At 35.6% G+C, this 16,070-nt stretch overlaps 1 protein-coding gene across 29 annotated transcripts in view; it reads right to left on the reverse strand.

Moving 5' to 3' along the window:
• PLEKHA5 (pleckstrin homology domain containing A5) overlaps positions 1-16,070 on the reverse strand; it is a 168,230-nt gene that overhangs the window by 55,355 nt on the left and 96,805 nt on the right. For 28 of the 29 annotated variants that reach the window (XR_011089709.1, XR_011089714.1, XM_068659453.1 and 25 more), the window contains 4 exons: positions 13,207-13,290; positions 12,141-12,261; positions 5,895-5,999; positions 2,351-2,423 (listed from right to left, as the gene is read on the reverse strand). Coding sequence is in view for 26 of the 29 variants with exons in the window: in XM_068659453.1 (XP_068515554.1) it covers positions 2,351-2,423; positions 5,895-5,999; positions 12,141-12,261; positions 13,207-13,290 (383 nt within the window). In the remaining 3 variants the exon portion in view is untranslated. Of the gene's footprint in view, positions 1-2,350; positions 2,424-5,894; positions 6,000-12,140; positions 12,262-13,206; positions 13,291-16,070 lie in introns of those variants that run through there. The other variant, XR_011089719.1, reaches the window with a different exon arrangement.

Below are 16,070 nucleotides of genomic sequence, written 5' to 3' on the forward strand. Positions count from 1 at the left end.
TCTACTCAGAAGCATGCCTGAAACAATGATCCACCACTATTCCCTTATCCCCAAATATTTACTCCTTGCTAGACACACACAATGGAATATTGCTGTTTTTTGCTGTGTCCCAGAACGAATGGCAAAGCTGGGGTTTTCTACTTCATTTGGACTGGTTTTGGGGGAAACTTTTTTTTTTCTGCTGCTAGATCACACTTCAACTTGTTTATTGCACTCAGTAGTGCCATATAAAAGCATTAAGCATTTTTGTTCCACTAAACAGCTGTGTGTCTGGAGGTCTTTGGTCTTTGTTAAAGACATACTGCTACATTCCATTTCCAGATTTTTGAAATCTGTTTCCCATCAGAGTAGCTTTTATCTACACATTACACTGCCCCATACCCATCTTTACTTGTATGCCATATATGAATAATACAAGAGAAAAATAGCAGATCTTCTGTACAGCTCAAAGATCTTTTATTTGTTCCAACAATAACTTTTTGGTATGAAAGCAGGCAGTCTTTTATCCTCCAGTGAGAGAGAACAACATTCTCTAAGCTCTGAAAAAGTACAGTGAAATCATTCTTCATCTATAAATTAGATTTAAGTATTAGCTGCTAACATTGTAACAATATCATAAAAGTCCAGTAAGATTTAGTAACAAAATGAAAAAAACACACCAAAAACAAACCGCAACAAACCACCAACAAACCAGTAATCATAAACAGACAGACAGCTAGAAGCACTGTTTGCAGTCTAGCATTAAGTGCATTGCTCCCCTTTTCCATTTTTTCCAATAACTGAAACATAATTAATACAAAAATTTAAAAGCACGGGGTTTAGAGTGTGTATCTTTTCTTCTAATATTAGTAGTCATTTCTAACACTTTTAAGATTCACTAAACATCAGTTTACTTAAAGTTTATAAGCTTTAACTGCTTTCTCGTAAGACAATAACAGCTAAAAGTGATGTAAACAATTTAGACTGCTTTGCTTGTATTTCAGCTTATTAGGTACACTAGAATATATAACAAGAAAGATTAGAGAGCTGCCTGGATTTATTTTTTTTTTTTTCAATCCATTTGCAGCGCTTTAGGTCAATTTAATCTGTTCTTAATGAAACGACAAAGCAGCAATTTCTTTACAACCTTTCAAAGAGAAAGCCTGAAGACTTGTTTAAAATAAGAAAGCCCCATAAGAAAGCACAGAGTATGTAATGACCACCTAACTAACTGCAGTGTAATTGTAGAGCAATTGATGCCTGCATGACTGAAATGACAGATTAATTTTGACTCCACAGCTGTTTATCCACCAATGTATACTTTTCTGGGTAAAGAGACATAGCTAGATTAAGTTTCAATAATTCAGAATCTGTTAACTAAAATTACAAAGACAGAGCTTCTGTGTTTTATGACCTGATTTTTCTTGATTAGCACAGAAATACGCTGCACTTTAACAGAAAAGCATTTTAATTTAATCAGTCACGGCTTTCAATGTCACCAGCATCAACACTTTTGCCAATTCCTAGTGTCTCTCGCAAACTGAAACTCTCTCTTACTCTTCACAAGGCTGTGGAGTTCTGTTCATTTTCCTCAATTTTGTCATGCTTTACACTCTTCTTTGCTCTTAGCCTCCTTTAAAACATTATTATTGTACACCTTATTTCAGGACCGAATACGTTTCCACAGGCACACATCCTGTTTATCCTCTAAGGAGCACTACAGCCAATAATCCGTAATGGTTAAGAAATCAGTTCTCCAACATACATATCGCCAGACTAGAATTGCAAGCAGCTTATTTTTCCCCTGTAAAATACATGTGACGTAGCTACATAAAGGTACTAACAGATTTCCTCTATGTTTCAAATGCAGCAGAGACTTCTACTCATATGAAACTGGACATTTACATTACAAGTATTCATGAGCACTGATTAGATTCCCAAGAGGAATCTAATTTCTCTTTCTCTTTTTCTTTCTAAAGGCAGAGCTTCAGTCTCCCTTCACTATACCTTTCATATCCCCATTTCAGTTACTTCATTTGCATGAGAAATCAGATTTAACTTGACATATTTACTTTCTAGCAACACAAGTAGTGAGAAAAGTACAATCTAGAATGTGAATGTATTAAAGAGGTGGTTGTGAATGGATTTGCCCTTTGAGCATACTTGACAGGAAGGAAGTAATTATATAAAATTGCTAATTAAGAAAGGAAAAGAAAAAAATAAAAGTAACAGGCCTGGATATTGGCAGCTACACAACTATTTCTTCCATTAAGTTAAGTAGCAGCTTATTTTTTCTTACATTGAGTAGTGAGTCAAAATTTATCTGCTTGCAGTGAAACTAGCAAACAAACCTTTCCTGAACGGAACTTACCTCTGTAATAGAAGAGGCACAGATCAGAGAGCACAAACCACCGCTTCTTCCACAACTTCATTCCGGTACTGTCCTGTATTAATAAAAGCAATCACATAAGTACTTTTACATCTGCAAACAATAAACAGTTCACAAAGTAAACAGAGTACTACGAAACTGTGGTAATGTGCTAGTTTTCCTAGCTAAGTACTTATTTTAAGTACCTTTGACTTCTTTTTACAGACCTGATGCTGGAAACCCAGGAAGCCTGACTTTAACATGGTTCAAGAAGTGATGCAGTGGGAGCCCATTATTTCAGCATACTAGAGACTATAATCTACACTAAACAGAAACAATCTACACTTTTTTGTTAAATGAGCAAGATAGTACTTAAAAAGCCATCCTTTGCTTTATGAAGAAACTGTCTACTAAAATTCTAATCTTCTACTACTGCTCAAGTATCTAGAGCAAATTCTTTCCCACAAAGTTTATTCCTAAAGCTATTTCATTTTCTTTTATGTTTATAATCAATTTACACCGCACAACTCCGAATGAAGGACTGCCACTACACTGCAGCATAAATAAGCTGAAGCATTGCAGCATGCACATCCTAGCAGGATTAGATTTCATAAATATGATAATCTGCTCCAAGAAGAAAGGTACGTGTGAATTATCAATATTCTTTTCATGAATAGTTTTTCTGACAACCAAGAAGGATTCTATAATGAAATCCGAAATCTTGAACTATACTCAAGAAAAACTGTTGTTTTTAAAGAAATGTTTGCATCATTTTTAGCCTCTTATTTCAAACTTTGCTCTTTTTGGGGTGGGGGCAAGTTCTGAAGGATGGAAAAGGAATAAGTCAAGAATTAGCTATGAAATATTATTCAGAAAAAGTTAAAATAATCATCTGCTACAAAAGTCTTGATAAATAGAATAAGTAAACATTTCACAGACCCTTTCTTCTAAGGACTTCAAAGTGATTTAACAAATACTAATGAAGTCTAGAAGCACTGTCCGTAGCAGTCAGCTCCTATTTCACAGCTGGCAAAGCAGACACAAAGGGGGCAGACTGGCTTCCTCCCCTTACTGACAAGGTCACTAACTCAGTAGTGGATTAGAATGCAGGACCCCTGGCCCAAAGGACACTGCTTATAAAAATCAACCTTATGATTTGAAAATTTCTAAACTTCTTCAGTACAAAGGATTAATTCAAACCTTCAGACAGGCTTGCTAAAGAAGCTGTTATGCAACATCACATTTCTCCCATCACTCAAAGACATCAACAGGTTTCTACATGGTCATGTACAAAAGTCTGTCAAAAATGAAACACTCCAGGAATGATCTTTCTGCTTTCCTTAGACATAGCAGAAAGGCACAAAAAATGACTATGTGGTTCTCATATTTTATTTTTTTCTTATTTGGAAGTAAAACCCTTCTGTATCGGTAATTCACAAACTTTTTTCCTCATGATTCTGATTATAATAAATAGACAAAGAAAATTGGCATTACATGCAATGAGATACCACACCATGGGTCAAACAAAACCTACCGTACTCTGTGATTATATGATTATGTTAAGTCATTTTATTATCAAAAAGAAACCTGCACATACTTTTACTGTAAATTCCTGAGGGATTCCTGTAGATTCCTGAAGATAATATCTATTGGTTAAACTCATGAGTAAATCAACTTTCATTTACTACTACAACATGAAAACATACAGCAATCATTCCTTACACAACACAATCAAACATCAAAGCATTTAAATCATTTTACACACAAAACCATTCCAATGGACAGTCCACTTCATTTGGACAATGAGATGGACTGAAAACTGGCTGAAATGCCAGGCCCAGATGGTGGTGATCAGTGGCACAAAGGTTGTGGTAAGTCTTCATCTGTGGGAATATTCAAAACCAGACTGGACACAGCCCGGGGCAACTGGCTCTAACTGACCCTGGATAAGCAGTGGAGGTTACCCTAGATGATCAAGAGTTCCCTTCCAACCTTAACAAATTTGCAATCTTAAAATATAGTTACTGTTTCTTCATGAGTTAAAGACCTGTACAGTATAATGGACTTAGTTTTTGGGAAAGCAACATCTTTACACTACTTTGTATACTGAATATCCATTCTGAATATTTCACTATTGGATTGAAACAAACAGGTAAGAATCTTTAGAGCATTCCACTAAGTTGATTTAGGTGCTTAACTTCACTTTCCATACATGTAAAACTCAATGCAAAGGACCTCAAAATGAAAAGCCAAACCATCAAAATGAGGAATTCAAAGGGCTCTAACTTATTCAGAAGTATGAAGCAAAGTATCAGCAAACTTCTGTTTCTACTGCAGGGGGAGATTTTTATACTTGCATATATACCAGAAAGACAGATTGTGTAACACTGATACTCATTCACACAAGTACCTGTGCTGTAATTTAGACTTTGTATTTCAGTCAACCTAGTTGATCGTCTCAGGATTAAAGTTGTTTTTTTTTTTTCTATGCCAAGAAGTGTAATATAAATAGCCCCATAAAGCAAAAAAAAAAAAAAACAAAAAACCCAACAACCTGTTACCCTCATGAATTTTCTCTCTCAACACTAAATGAGAATAGAGGCCACAAGAGTATCTAAACATGGACAAATCTACAAATCTACTACTAAACAGATACTTACTACTGAAAAAAATGCTAAAAAAATCTGTTTAGTAGTAAATTTTCAAAACCGACTCAACAGAACCCAGAAAGCTACTTTATCAGAGTAAGGAGAATAAATGAAAGTGGATATTAAAAATTATATACAGGCATTCACATCTTGATAGAGTTTACATGACAAGTTCTTAGAGGGTTCTTGATGGACTTAAGAAGACATACTCCTAACATGACAATCAGTTTTGTTGTTTCTTGCAGAGTAAGAAAGTGCAGGTGGTCTAGTACTGCAGACTAGCAAATCTGCAGGTATACTGTCACTAAACAATAAAGATCAAATGCTTCAGATTAGTTTACGTTCAATAAGAAAACTAAACTGCCCTCTATGATCATCAAGATGATCATCTTTGATTTAAGAAAACTATAATTAACGTATATTGTCATTCCCCCATCTTTTCATATGTGAGAAATTTGCTTGATTGACAGTTTGCATTGAAAATATTTACTTAATTAAAAAAAAATGTTAACAGATACATCCTAAAACAAGAAATTTCAGAATTTCAAAAACAATATAATGGATCATATATCCTTGTCCCGTTATGTAAGTATGCCTCAAATTCATTTGTCTATTTACCACCAGCATCGGCCTAGACTTTTCAAGCCCATAAAGGCCTGGAAAAAAAATGCATATTTCTCATTTATATCACAATGTTGCCTAATAGGTAGATACTTAATTGAAATATTACATCAGTTTCTCCTACTTTATACTTTCACTCTGGCATTACCACAATTACATTTTCTACAAACATTTGTCTTCTGTATATTATACACCTTACCAAGAAGAAACCAACACCAAACAACCAAAAAAGCCAATAACCACAAAAAAGCAACCCAAGATTAAAGGGGAAAGCGTACCTGTTTGTAGAGCCATCCACGTCTGACAACTGGTGCATTAGGGTTCCTCTTTATTGAGTTTGATCTCTTTCCAAAATTATGAACCTTCTTTGAAGATCGTGATGTCTAAATTAAAATGAAAAGGTTAAAGAAAATGTGGTATCAATATCTGTCAAAAAATTATAATGAATTTTCTTTGAGATCTTTTTCTATCAGGGGGATTACAGAATGCGAACTGTATTCCTTTTTAGGTGAAGAATTATGATAGTTACACTGGCTTCAAAATTTCTTCCTTATTTCTTTGCAAAAAATGTAGAGACAAATCCCAAAACAAAGATTTTTGTTGTTGTTGTTTAAATGATAAAGAACAAATACATATCTGACCTTCTTATCAGTCAGGTAGAAAATCTACCAAGTTGTAGGTCTAGTTCCATCCAACAGAACTGTTGTTAATTATGAAAAATTACATCACCTGGGTATGAAAATTCTACTTTCCTGCTTTAAACATAGGCCTAATAAATGAAAACATGCTCAGATTTCAACAAGATATAATTCACAGAGTTCTTGATGAGTCTTCCACTTTCCTAACACATAGGGTAACTTTCTAAAATTATTTCTTCCCCCTCAAAAACCTCCACACCATAAATCCCTTGGCTAGTTTGAATATTCAATATTTTACCTACTTGCACTAAGGCCTATTTTGAGTCTTTAGTCCTTAAACTCCAGCATTTACTTCTGCTGTCATTAATATCTTTTACATCCTTACAGCTATGCAACAATCACAGATGATTAAGAAAAGCAGGAAATATAAACCATTTCAGATTTCATTCTTCTTGTACTTGAGAAACACAAAGAAAGTGGAAAAGGCATAAAGAAATGCGCAATGCTTTTCCAATTCACACTTCATTCTTTTCAGTCTACATTTAGAAAGTTTGTTGTGCAACTAAATCTGCTAAGTGTGTGTGTTTTAAATTCTGTAAGATTGGTGCCTCAGAAACCATGCAATGCAATACAGGAAAGCATCCCATTCTGCAGAAAAAGAAACATTCAAATAAGTTTTCTAAGCTGTGTTCTTGGCTCTGCTCCAGATCTACTATTTGAGTTTAGACAATATAATCTTGTGCTTCAGCTTCCCCATCTCTACTACTGAGACTAATTGAAAAGTTATGCAAAGTTTCTAAATAAGATGCTCAAATTGGAAGGCTAAACACACACTCAATTTTTGTTGCAAATTAGGGTATGGGTTTCTCTAGGAAAACTCAACATACCTCACAGAATTGCATTATGATTTATACATGCTTTAGAGAGAATTCCACAGTAGGTTTAAAATCAAACTGAAAGCTGCAATTTAAAATGATGTGCAGCTTTTGTCAACAATGCCATTTACTGAAGAGTACAATATAGCTTAGTCTAAAAAGAATGACATTACAAAAACTATGCGTGTTTGTCTGAAGTCTACAACACAATGAAACAAGGACTTTTTCTTTTTTTTAAGAATCGGAAGGGAATATAAAAACCATTTGAGAGCTTTAATTTCCCTTGGAGATACAGAAATTTGACTCAGATCTGTTTGGAAAGCAAGACAGATCAAGTGATTGAAAACCTAATTCAAACTGTAAATCAAAATCTTTCAGATCTTCATCTGGAAAATTCTACCAGTGTAAAATGGACATTTTTAAAGAAGCTAATAGAACTATGACATCTAGATGTAAAAAAGGAAAATACAAAGCACCTCTAACAATTCAAAGCACATTATAAAATTAATTCTATATCTATTCAATTAAACCACTAAAGCTCCTATATTGGCATGTTACATAAGAGCTGTGCCAAGAGATTTGGATCAGAAATAATTTATAACACTCATCCCTTCTCTAGCATTACATATTAAAGGGTCAAAAACTCATCAGATTTCTCCAGATGTCCATTACTTGTAACACGGTTAACACATGACTTCTGAAAACACAACCAACCACAAGTACTACTATTGTCACATCTACTAAGAGATTCAGGTAATTTAAATAGATTTCTCTTAGATAGGTCTGACTATAAACCATATTGACTCCAATTTCACTGAACTCTGAGCAAAGACTTAATGCATTAATTATATGTATTTGCAACTGTAAATACAAACATACATCAACTAAACAGAACATGAAGTGATTTCTAATTTTAGCTAATACAGAGAATGGCTTAGAAGACTTCAGATTATTTTACCACAAGAGAGTATTTGTTCACAGTGATTTCTCAGCCTCCTTTGAGGCTGAGAATACAATACGTACTGTGGGATTTAAATATTGTAGGTGTATATATATAATAATTATTATCCGGTCTCAAACTTTTTAGACCATTATTATCCGGTCTCAAACTTTTTAGACCATCTCCTCCTCTTTTTATGTCTGTCATCCCAGACCGTTCCACCACACGTCTAATATATCACATACTGGGGAAACAGTATGAAAGGAAATAATTAAAAATGGAAGGGTTCAAATACTTCTCACTCCACAGCACTGTAAGTACTATTTTATGCATTCTGAGGAATGGTCCCAACAACTGTGATGCTTCTGAAAACAGAAGCTACAGGACCGTGCACAGTCCCAGTACTGAGAAAGACGCTAGGAAATTCAGCCAGTGATAGTCACTCTTTCCCCAGCCTGAAGAAAAACACGAGCAAGGTTTTTGAACTCTGGACAAAACCAGAATAGCTGGAGCTGCACATTTAATCACTATATTAGCTGCTCTTCCCTCTATTCAGCTGCTAGGGGACACAGAATTTACGTAAAGCTTCTTTCCCATTTTCAGAACTGCTAAGTACACTTAAAAATGCTCTTCAACTACCAGAAAAGTGATCACTAAACTTACTGCTTCAGTATTTGAAAAAACAGGGCTCGAGAATCTTCTGCATGTAAAATCAAAACAGCAGGAATCTAAATTTTTGGAACTTTCAACTTCTGTTCAAAAATATGTTTCTAGTCTTTAAGGCTCAAATTTTTTTCCAAACCACAAACCAAGATGATACTGCCTTCTAGATTTTGTAGGCAATTTAGGTGCCTTCCAATATTGCAGTTTTCCATGAACTGAGTGGGTTTCTGCCTCAGCATTTTATTTTAGATTAGGAGGTTGCTTTTGAAAAAAAATCTCCCAATCATTCCCTCTAACTGTGCTTTGGTATGCATAGTAGAGAAAACTGGATTTATTTTAGGTAAGACTAAAATGTAAAAAGCACAAGGAACACTATTGGACTAACTTGAAGATACAACATGAAAATATCGTACAGGTGTTTGGTCCTGAGCACCAATAGTACCCTGCACATATAGCTCCTGTTTACTGTGCTATTTGCTAATGTAGATGTATCTCATGGTTATTACTCTGAAATTTCTGTCTAACCCGACCCCGATAAGATGTGCACAGCTATGCCTAAACTAGCCATTTAAGGCTGGACTGGCTTGAGTACTCTGTGAAATATCTATCGACAAACTGATGCACATTATTTATAAACAATCTGACATATCTCCTGTAATGTAGACTCCATTCCACCTACTGTGAGAAAACTGTTAGCACTGCTCTGTTGATAATCAGGGCTGCGAAGAAAGAGCAGGGGAGATGAACTATGAAGGGGAACTGGCGACATGCCTCACTTTATCTACACATCAAAAAAAACGATCTCCCAAATTAATTTCAGGATATGTAATCATATTGGTCTAGGTAGCACTTAAAAAAGAGGAAAAGAGCACAATAAAAATGAGGAAGACTTCTTCATTTTAAAAAGAAAGTTAGAAATGTATGTATCTGTAGCCATAAGCCTACGGAGATCTTCCTCAGAGGTCTATGCTAGTGGTTTTAAATCTAGAAATACACTCCAAGCCAACACAGGAGAAACAATACTTTTTTTAAAAAAAAGTACTCTGCCCAGGACTATGGTGTATTAATTGGTCACCATGCTTTATACAGTGGGGAAGAAGAAGTAGCAGTAAGACTTCTGTCTGGGAGAGAGTCATTTTTGTCTCACCTCATATGAACTTCTGAACAACAGTATCAGACCAATGAGTCTTTCTGCCACAAAACAAAAAATTCTTCAAGTGCCATGTCTATTCTGAATCAGGTAACATTCATGAAAGGGAGAATTTATTTCTACACCCCTCAACTGTCTTCAACTTAAGTTCTACCATAAACTTTACCTCCATTCCTCATTATCTTCCAACATTAAGCACATTCATTAGCTCTCTCTGCAAATAGGAATAAAAAAATAGGTGTTGTCATTTTGCTACTCTATAACCTACTTTCCTCACTGATATTTTATCCCTCCTATTGCATTGTAATACACATAGCCTCTACATACTATATTCAAATGTTGTTAAGACAGCTAAGAATATCCCAGTTGCGAGACAAACAATGAAAACGTAGATAGAAATTAGTTGTTGCATCCAAGTTCAACCAGTGGGCAACTCCTATATAGTTGTCTTTAAAAGCAATTTAAACCTTTAGCCTTAAACAGCCACCTAATAAGAGTCACCTAAGGCTGACTAATATTAGTTGTGGTTCCATTTAGCAATTACTCTCCTCCTAAAAACAAAACATTAAAAACAGGGCTGCAGAAATTCAGACAAGTTTACCTTTGAAAAGTGATGTACAGTAATTGCATATACTGTCCAATGCACTTATAACATTAATGATTAATGTAAATACTAGAATAAATAGACAAGAGGAACGAAGAATAGTGCAAGAAGTCCTTCAAAAGACAGAAGTATGCACAAGATGCTGAAGTGTCACTAATCAAAGACTGTAAAGAAATTAAAATTGGCCTGTAGCAACCTCAACTTCCTTCTTGAACACTGTGAAACAGACAGACTACTCTGAACTACTCTTTCGAAGGGAGAGTATGAAAATGTTTGTAGAATGTGTGCTCCCTAGATTGGAATTAATTTCCTACATTTAATCTGAAAGCGCTTCCTAGACAGCACCATTGTAGCTAATTTTCTGTGTAACTATTACTACAGTCTGCACCACTATTACAACTCTTACTGCTTCATAAGCTGTCTGTCCTACACAAATGGAAACATACAAAAATTGAGATTATGGATTTTATTACTGTTTATAATTAATTTGTGACTCCTTTTTTTCCCCCCAGCAACAATGATAGATGAAGACACTGTTTAAAAGCTAGACATCTTTTCTCATTAAATAACATTTTTCTTATGTCTCATTAGACAGGCAGAATCCTTAATTTATATTTAAAACAACAAAAAAAGGTGTTTCAAAAAAGCGCTTTAAGAAATCTTAGGATGTTTCTTTTCTACTACATGGAAAACAAATTGTATCAGTTCTTTGAAATTAAGGAATCTGCTCAATTGAAAGACATTCCAAAATCTATTTTCTGTTGCAGGGTGGATTAATCTGCCAAAAAACACTTCTCGGGGCCAAGGTTTTCACTGGGTAGTAAAAATGTGTTTTTTTTTTTTTTTTCCCACTTGTTTAAATGATAACTGCTTGGTAGAAGATATTAGAGGGCTTGCATCTGTCAGCACCGATCACAGCATTCATCTTGGTATTCTAACAAATTTAATGAAGGAAATTAATTTTGTTTCAGCTGCACTTTCTTTTTATGAAAGGTCTCCGAAATGGAAAAAATGCAAACAATAGCTTTGCCAACCTTATTCAAAAAACTTAAAGTAGATATAATTGAATCCATCACCTGTATAAACATCTCGGCATTCATCTTAGCTTTCTGAGAAGCTGGGTAAATGAAGGAAGAGGGATACAACATAAGGTAGTCTTGGAATCTCCACGATTTTCCCTAGGAATTTTCTTAGGAAACCAGTATTTCTGGTTCAATGTCAGTAAATCATAGTATCGGCCCTTTTGGTTTACCACAGGGTCACCTTACATCTCTCTCTCTTGTAACCACTTCTTATAGATAGTTACCTTACCAAAAGAAATTAGCCAATTGTGTATCCCTAACAATGCTTACACCCACATGTCTGAGCAGTGACTCAAGATTTTTCTCATTTACACTTAAGTAATTATAAAGGTTATATTCTGTCAACAATTTAAGTACGTGCAAGTCATAAGATCTGAGATATCTGATAAAAATTACAGCTTCAGTGATAATTTCAAACACCTCAGTTTCCAAGTAAAACATCTAAAGAACTGAATGTCCTGAAAAGGTAACAAATACACTTTGTTTCTCTTTTAAAATGGAATACTAATAAAGTACTGTCTAGTATCTGGTGAAATAACTAAATAATTTTAACTTAATTTGGGCATACTTACTCTGCCCACAGGGCTCATTGGATGAGCAGCATAATCTGATGTCAGATTATAGTTAGTTGCTTCACATAACATGCTTACTGGTCGCTCCTTCTTTTCTTCAGACGTCATCGCTGCAGCAGTCCTGAAAATAGAGTATGTAATAGCACTAGAACATGCTGTGTATGCAGACTGCTATTAAAAAGCACCCCTAGATGTAGCCTAATACAGGCTGTGTCCTACTTTTTCAATTTGAAAGCAGTTCATACTTCATTGTAAAGTTACCTACACTGTATTTTAAACTTAAATGTCATAGATTAATTTCAAGATTTTGTTTTGAAGTAGGATTTCTGTATTAGTTTATGGTGTTGGTGGGAGGGAAAAACATGAGACAAACAGGAAGAAATGCTCTCCAAAGGCTCCACATGGCTTTACCCTACTTCCGTGAGAATATGCACATTTGTGCAATTTCACATACTGCAGTTCTGGCAGTTTCCATTCTAGCTACGATACAAGAGGTGTCACAGCAATGATGATGAATTGGACACACAATATCCAGCCACATATAGTATCTTGAAGTCAGGTCTTATATTCTCACTTTTACATTTCATTGTATATGCTACAAAATTAATGTGAAGATAGCAAAGCCAAGTTATTACTCAATGGTTCAGAAACTGTCTCAGCTGGTCAAGAAAATAACCAATAAAGGAAAAACCATCAGATAAAGCAAGGTAAATTACACTTGATTGTTGCTATACGATTAAAAATGAATTGTTGGACATTTGTTGGATTATTAAATAGTATATGCATTGTTTGTTAACACTGTAGAATAACTGAAGTGAAAAATAGAAATCTACTCAGTTAAACAAAGTGCATTTCTACCATATATAACCAATTTGGGTTATGGCTTTTGTCTTTTTAGATAAAATAATATTAAGCATTTAATATTGCTTTCAAACAATTTAAATAAATAAAACTTTACACATGCTAATCTGACATGGAAAAAATAAATTGAATGGCACAATTAGCAATCACTGAAGCTTAGCTCAATACTATAAAATATACAGATTAAAATTCGATAGCCACTTACTGTTCATTCACAACAAAAATACAGTTGTCCTGTGAAGGCTGTCCTGTTACTGGATGCTTACAAGTTACTTTTCGTTCATTATGACTGTAGAGAAGAGATAAGAAACAAGTTGTAGGCAATTCATAGGCAAAATTATTTTTCAAATTTCCAGCTCAAGTATATAAACCTAACACATCAAGTATATCAAACCAGTGAAAATCATTACCAATGTTTTGTTAAGACATAGCACACGCACATAAACAAAAAAGGATGATAAAAAGATGATAGAATTACTCAAAAAATCTTCATGAATATTCTGAAAATAGAAGACATTTGTGTTAGGTTGGTATTGCTTTTGAATTTAAAAAATAGTACCATATGAGTATGACTAGTTTATACATGATCACTAATATTTTACTTCAGTGAAATCTGTATATACTTTTAAATAAGACTTCAGCTATGCAAGGAGTAGGCAAACTTAAGGCATAACTGCTCTGTAAGGATAAAACAACAATACACTGAAGGCAATTGTCTTCTAGCCTAAAACACAAAATCACTCAGTTAAAATCTTCAGATAAAGCAGATAACTATCCCGTGACTGGAACAGAGCAGGGTGCCACAGGCATAGGTCTGTTTTGGCCGATGACAAGCTCATGCGCTGCTCCCCTGCGCCTCCCCTGGGAGTACCTTCAGGTGCCAAGCAGCCTGTCAGCCTACAGCTTCACTCTCAGCAACACGCACCACTCATTTCACGTGATCTTATTCCTGAACCGCAGCTGTTGCTGTATCACAGCAGCTCCCAGAACTTAAAAGAAATTGCCAAACTTCAACAGCTATCAGTTACCGCCACTCAAGAAGGAAATATTTCGACTAGCGCAATCCAGTCCAAGAGGGGATTGGAGGGATGGGGTCAAGATGAGTTGCATTTACTGCCCCCAGGACGTGCCAACCAGCTCATTCCTGCTGCAGACCAGGGCCTCTGTACCTGTGGTGTCCCTCCATGCTGCAGGGTCTCACAGCCCCAGTCATGCCACGTGCGAACACACCTGCAAGCGCGGAGCTGCCAACTGGCAGAGCAGCAAGCCTGGGACACAGTGAGGGGCAAGGAGGATGGACTGCAACACTCCCCCTGGAAACTCTCCCCTATGTCATGTAGGAAGAGAGCTAGAAAGGGGCACTGATGAAATTTAAACTTGGTTCGGTGATTTAAAAGCACACAGGCTGTATTCAGACTAAGGCCGGGCAATGAACACAGACTGCAGGTGGATATAGCACAGGTGTTTCACAATGAACTCACCTCATATTATTTAAAGTGTTAAAAGCATAAATGTCATCCAAATTATATAATGCAGAAAGCAAAACAACAGTAACTGAAAACAGCACTGTAAATGATGAAGAAACAATAATTCCATTTAAAATATTTACTTCTGCAAAGAATACTTTTTTAAAAGTTATTGTTCATTGTAAGATTTTATATAACACTATGTCTTCTTTTATCACAAGTTCAGCCCTAAAAATACTCCTGGACAGAGAACAAACCTGGAGGAAAAAAATGTGCTTCAGCTGTAAGGTGGCAGAAGAGGTGCAAAACACCAGGAGTCCTGAATGCCACGTTGTCCTTAGCAGATACCTCTTTTATTGCCTGTTTGCCTCATCTTTTCAGCTTTCAAAACTAGGAAGCACAACTCATCTTGAAAATGTTCTGCTCTCTACCGTTCTCACTTTATCAAACAACCTAGACTTTACAAGACTATCTTAACATTCCCCAGGTTCTAGAAAATCCCTTTGAATCATAATCACTTTGCAATTTTTGAGCATAACTTAATTACAAGTTACCTCCATATAAGAGCCTAATAAAATATTCACTCTACTTTCACGAATGGATAGTTGGACGAATCTGCATAAACCTGAAGTCCAAGATTAGAATTCTAACCTAGCTTGTTGCACACTCTGCCTCCCCTTGCTGCAGTTTACAGACACCTAAATGGATAGACATGTTATGGAGCTTAGCTAACGAGATGAACTCCAGTAATTAATCTTTATCTTCTCACTAAATTCAGCAGAATCCGAAGGTCAGCTTCTAAAGAAGCTTCTGTTGGAGCAGCTCATCCATCCCAATGAGGGGACTGGAGACAGACCACTGGGAGAATGTTTGTACCATTCCAAACAGCCATGATCCCACAAACACCTTTCAAGTGAAAATGGTCCAGAAGTAAACTAAAATTAAATATTCCTGAAGAAGCATCCCGTGTTTGCTTTATTTATTTAATTATCCCCCTTCTTCACTTCCAAAAAAACCTTTTTTTATTCACTCAAACATTTCAGAAACTCTCCTACCAAGCATAAAATAAAATGGAGATGAGCTAGCACTTCATAGGTTTTGACAAAATGATACTGTTCACGTTAAACCTTGACAGCTGGCTATCAGCTGATGTCCAGAAACATTCAAAAAATGGACCAGGACTTCTGGTCAAGGAGCAGCAATAATCAGACTGCTACAGTGGTAGCGCATCTCAGGAACTGTGTGAGTGCACCCGGCCCACACTGACAAAGGAACAGGCAACACTCAAAGATCCTAGAGGGACAGTCATACAAAACCAGAAGGGAAAATGGAAATGGGGAGGAAAAGAGTAGAGAGAAGAGTGGGTGCAAAGACGGATCTGTTTAAGAATATTTTGTTTCAGTCTCAAATCATTTCGTGAATCAGTACTCTAAAAGTATCAAAATGGTTTTGGACAAAACACATTTTTTTTCCTTACTACTCTATTTGGCATTGAGATGTATCAAAGTGTAGCTGACATTATATACAAAAGGCAAAAAAAATCATAGACATGAAACGCTCTCCTGTGGGATATGAAATCCTTTCTAGCATTTTAGAAATCTTC

Source organism: Anas acuta, chromosome 1 (assembly GCF_963932015.1).
Source record: "Anas acuta chromosome 1, bAnaAcu1.1, whole genome shotgun sequence".
In the NCBI taxonomy this organism is placed as follows: Eukaryota; Metazoa; Chordata; class Aves; order Anseriformes; family Anatidae; genus Anas; species Anas acuta.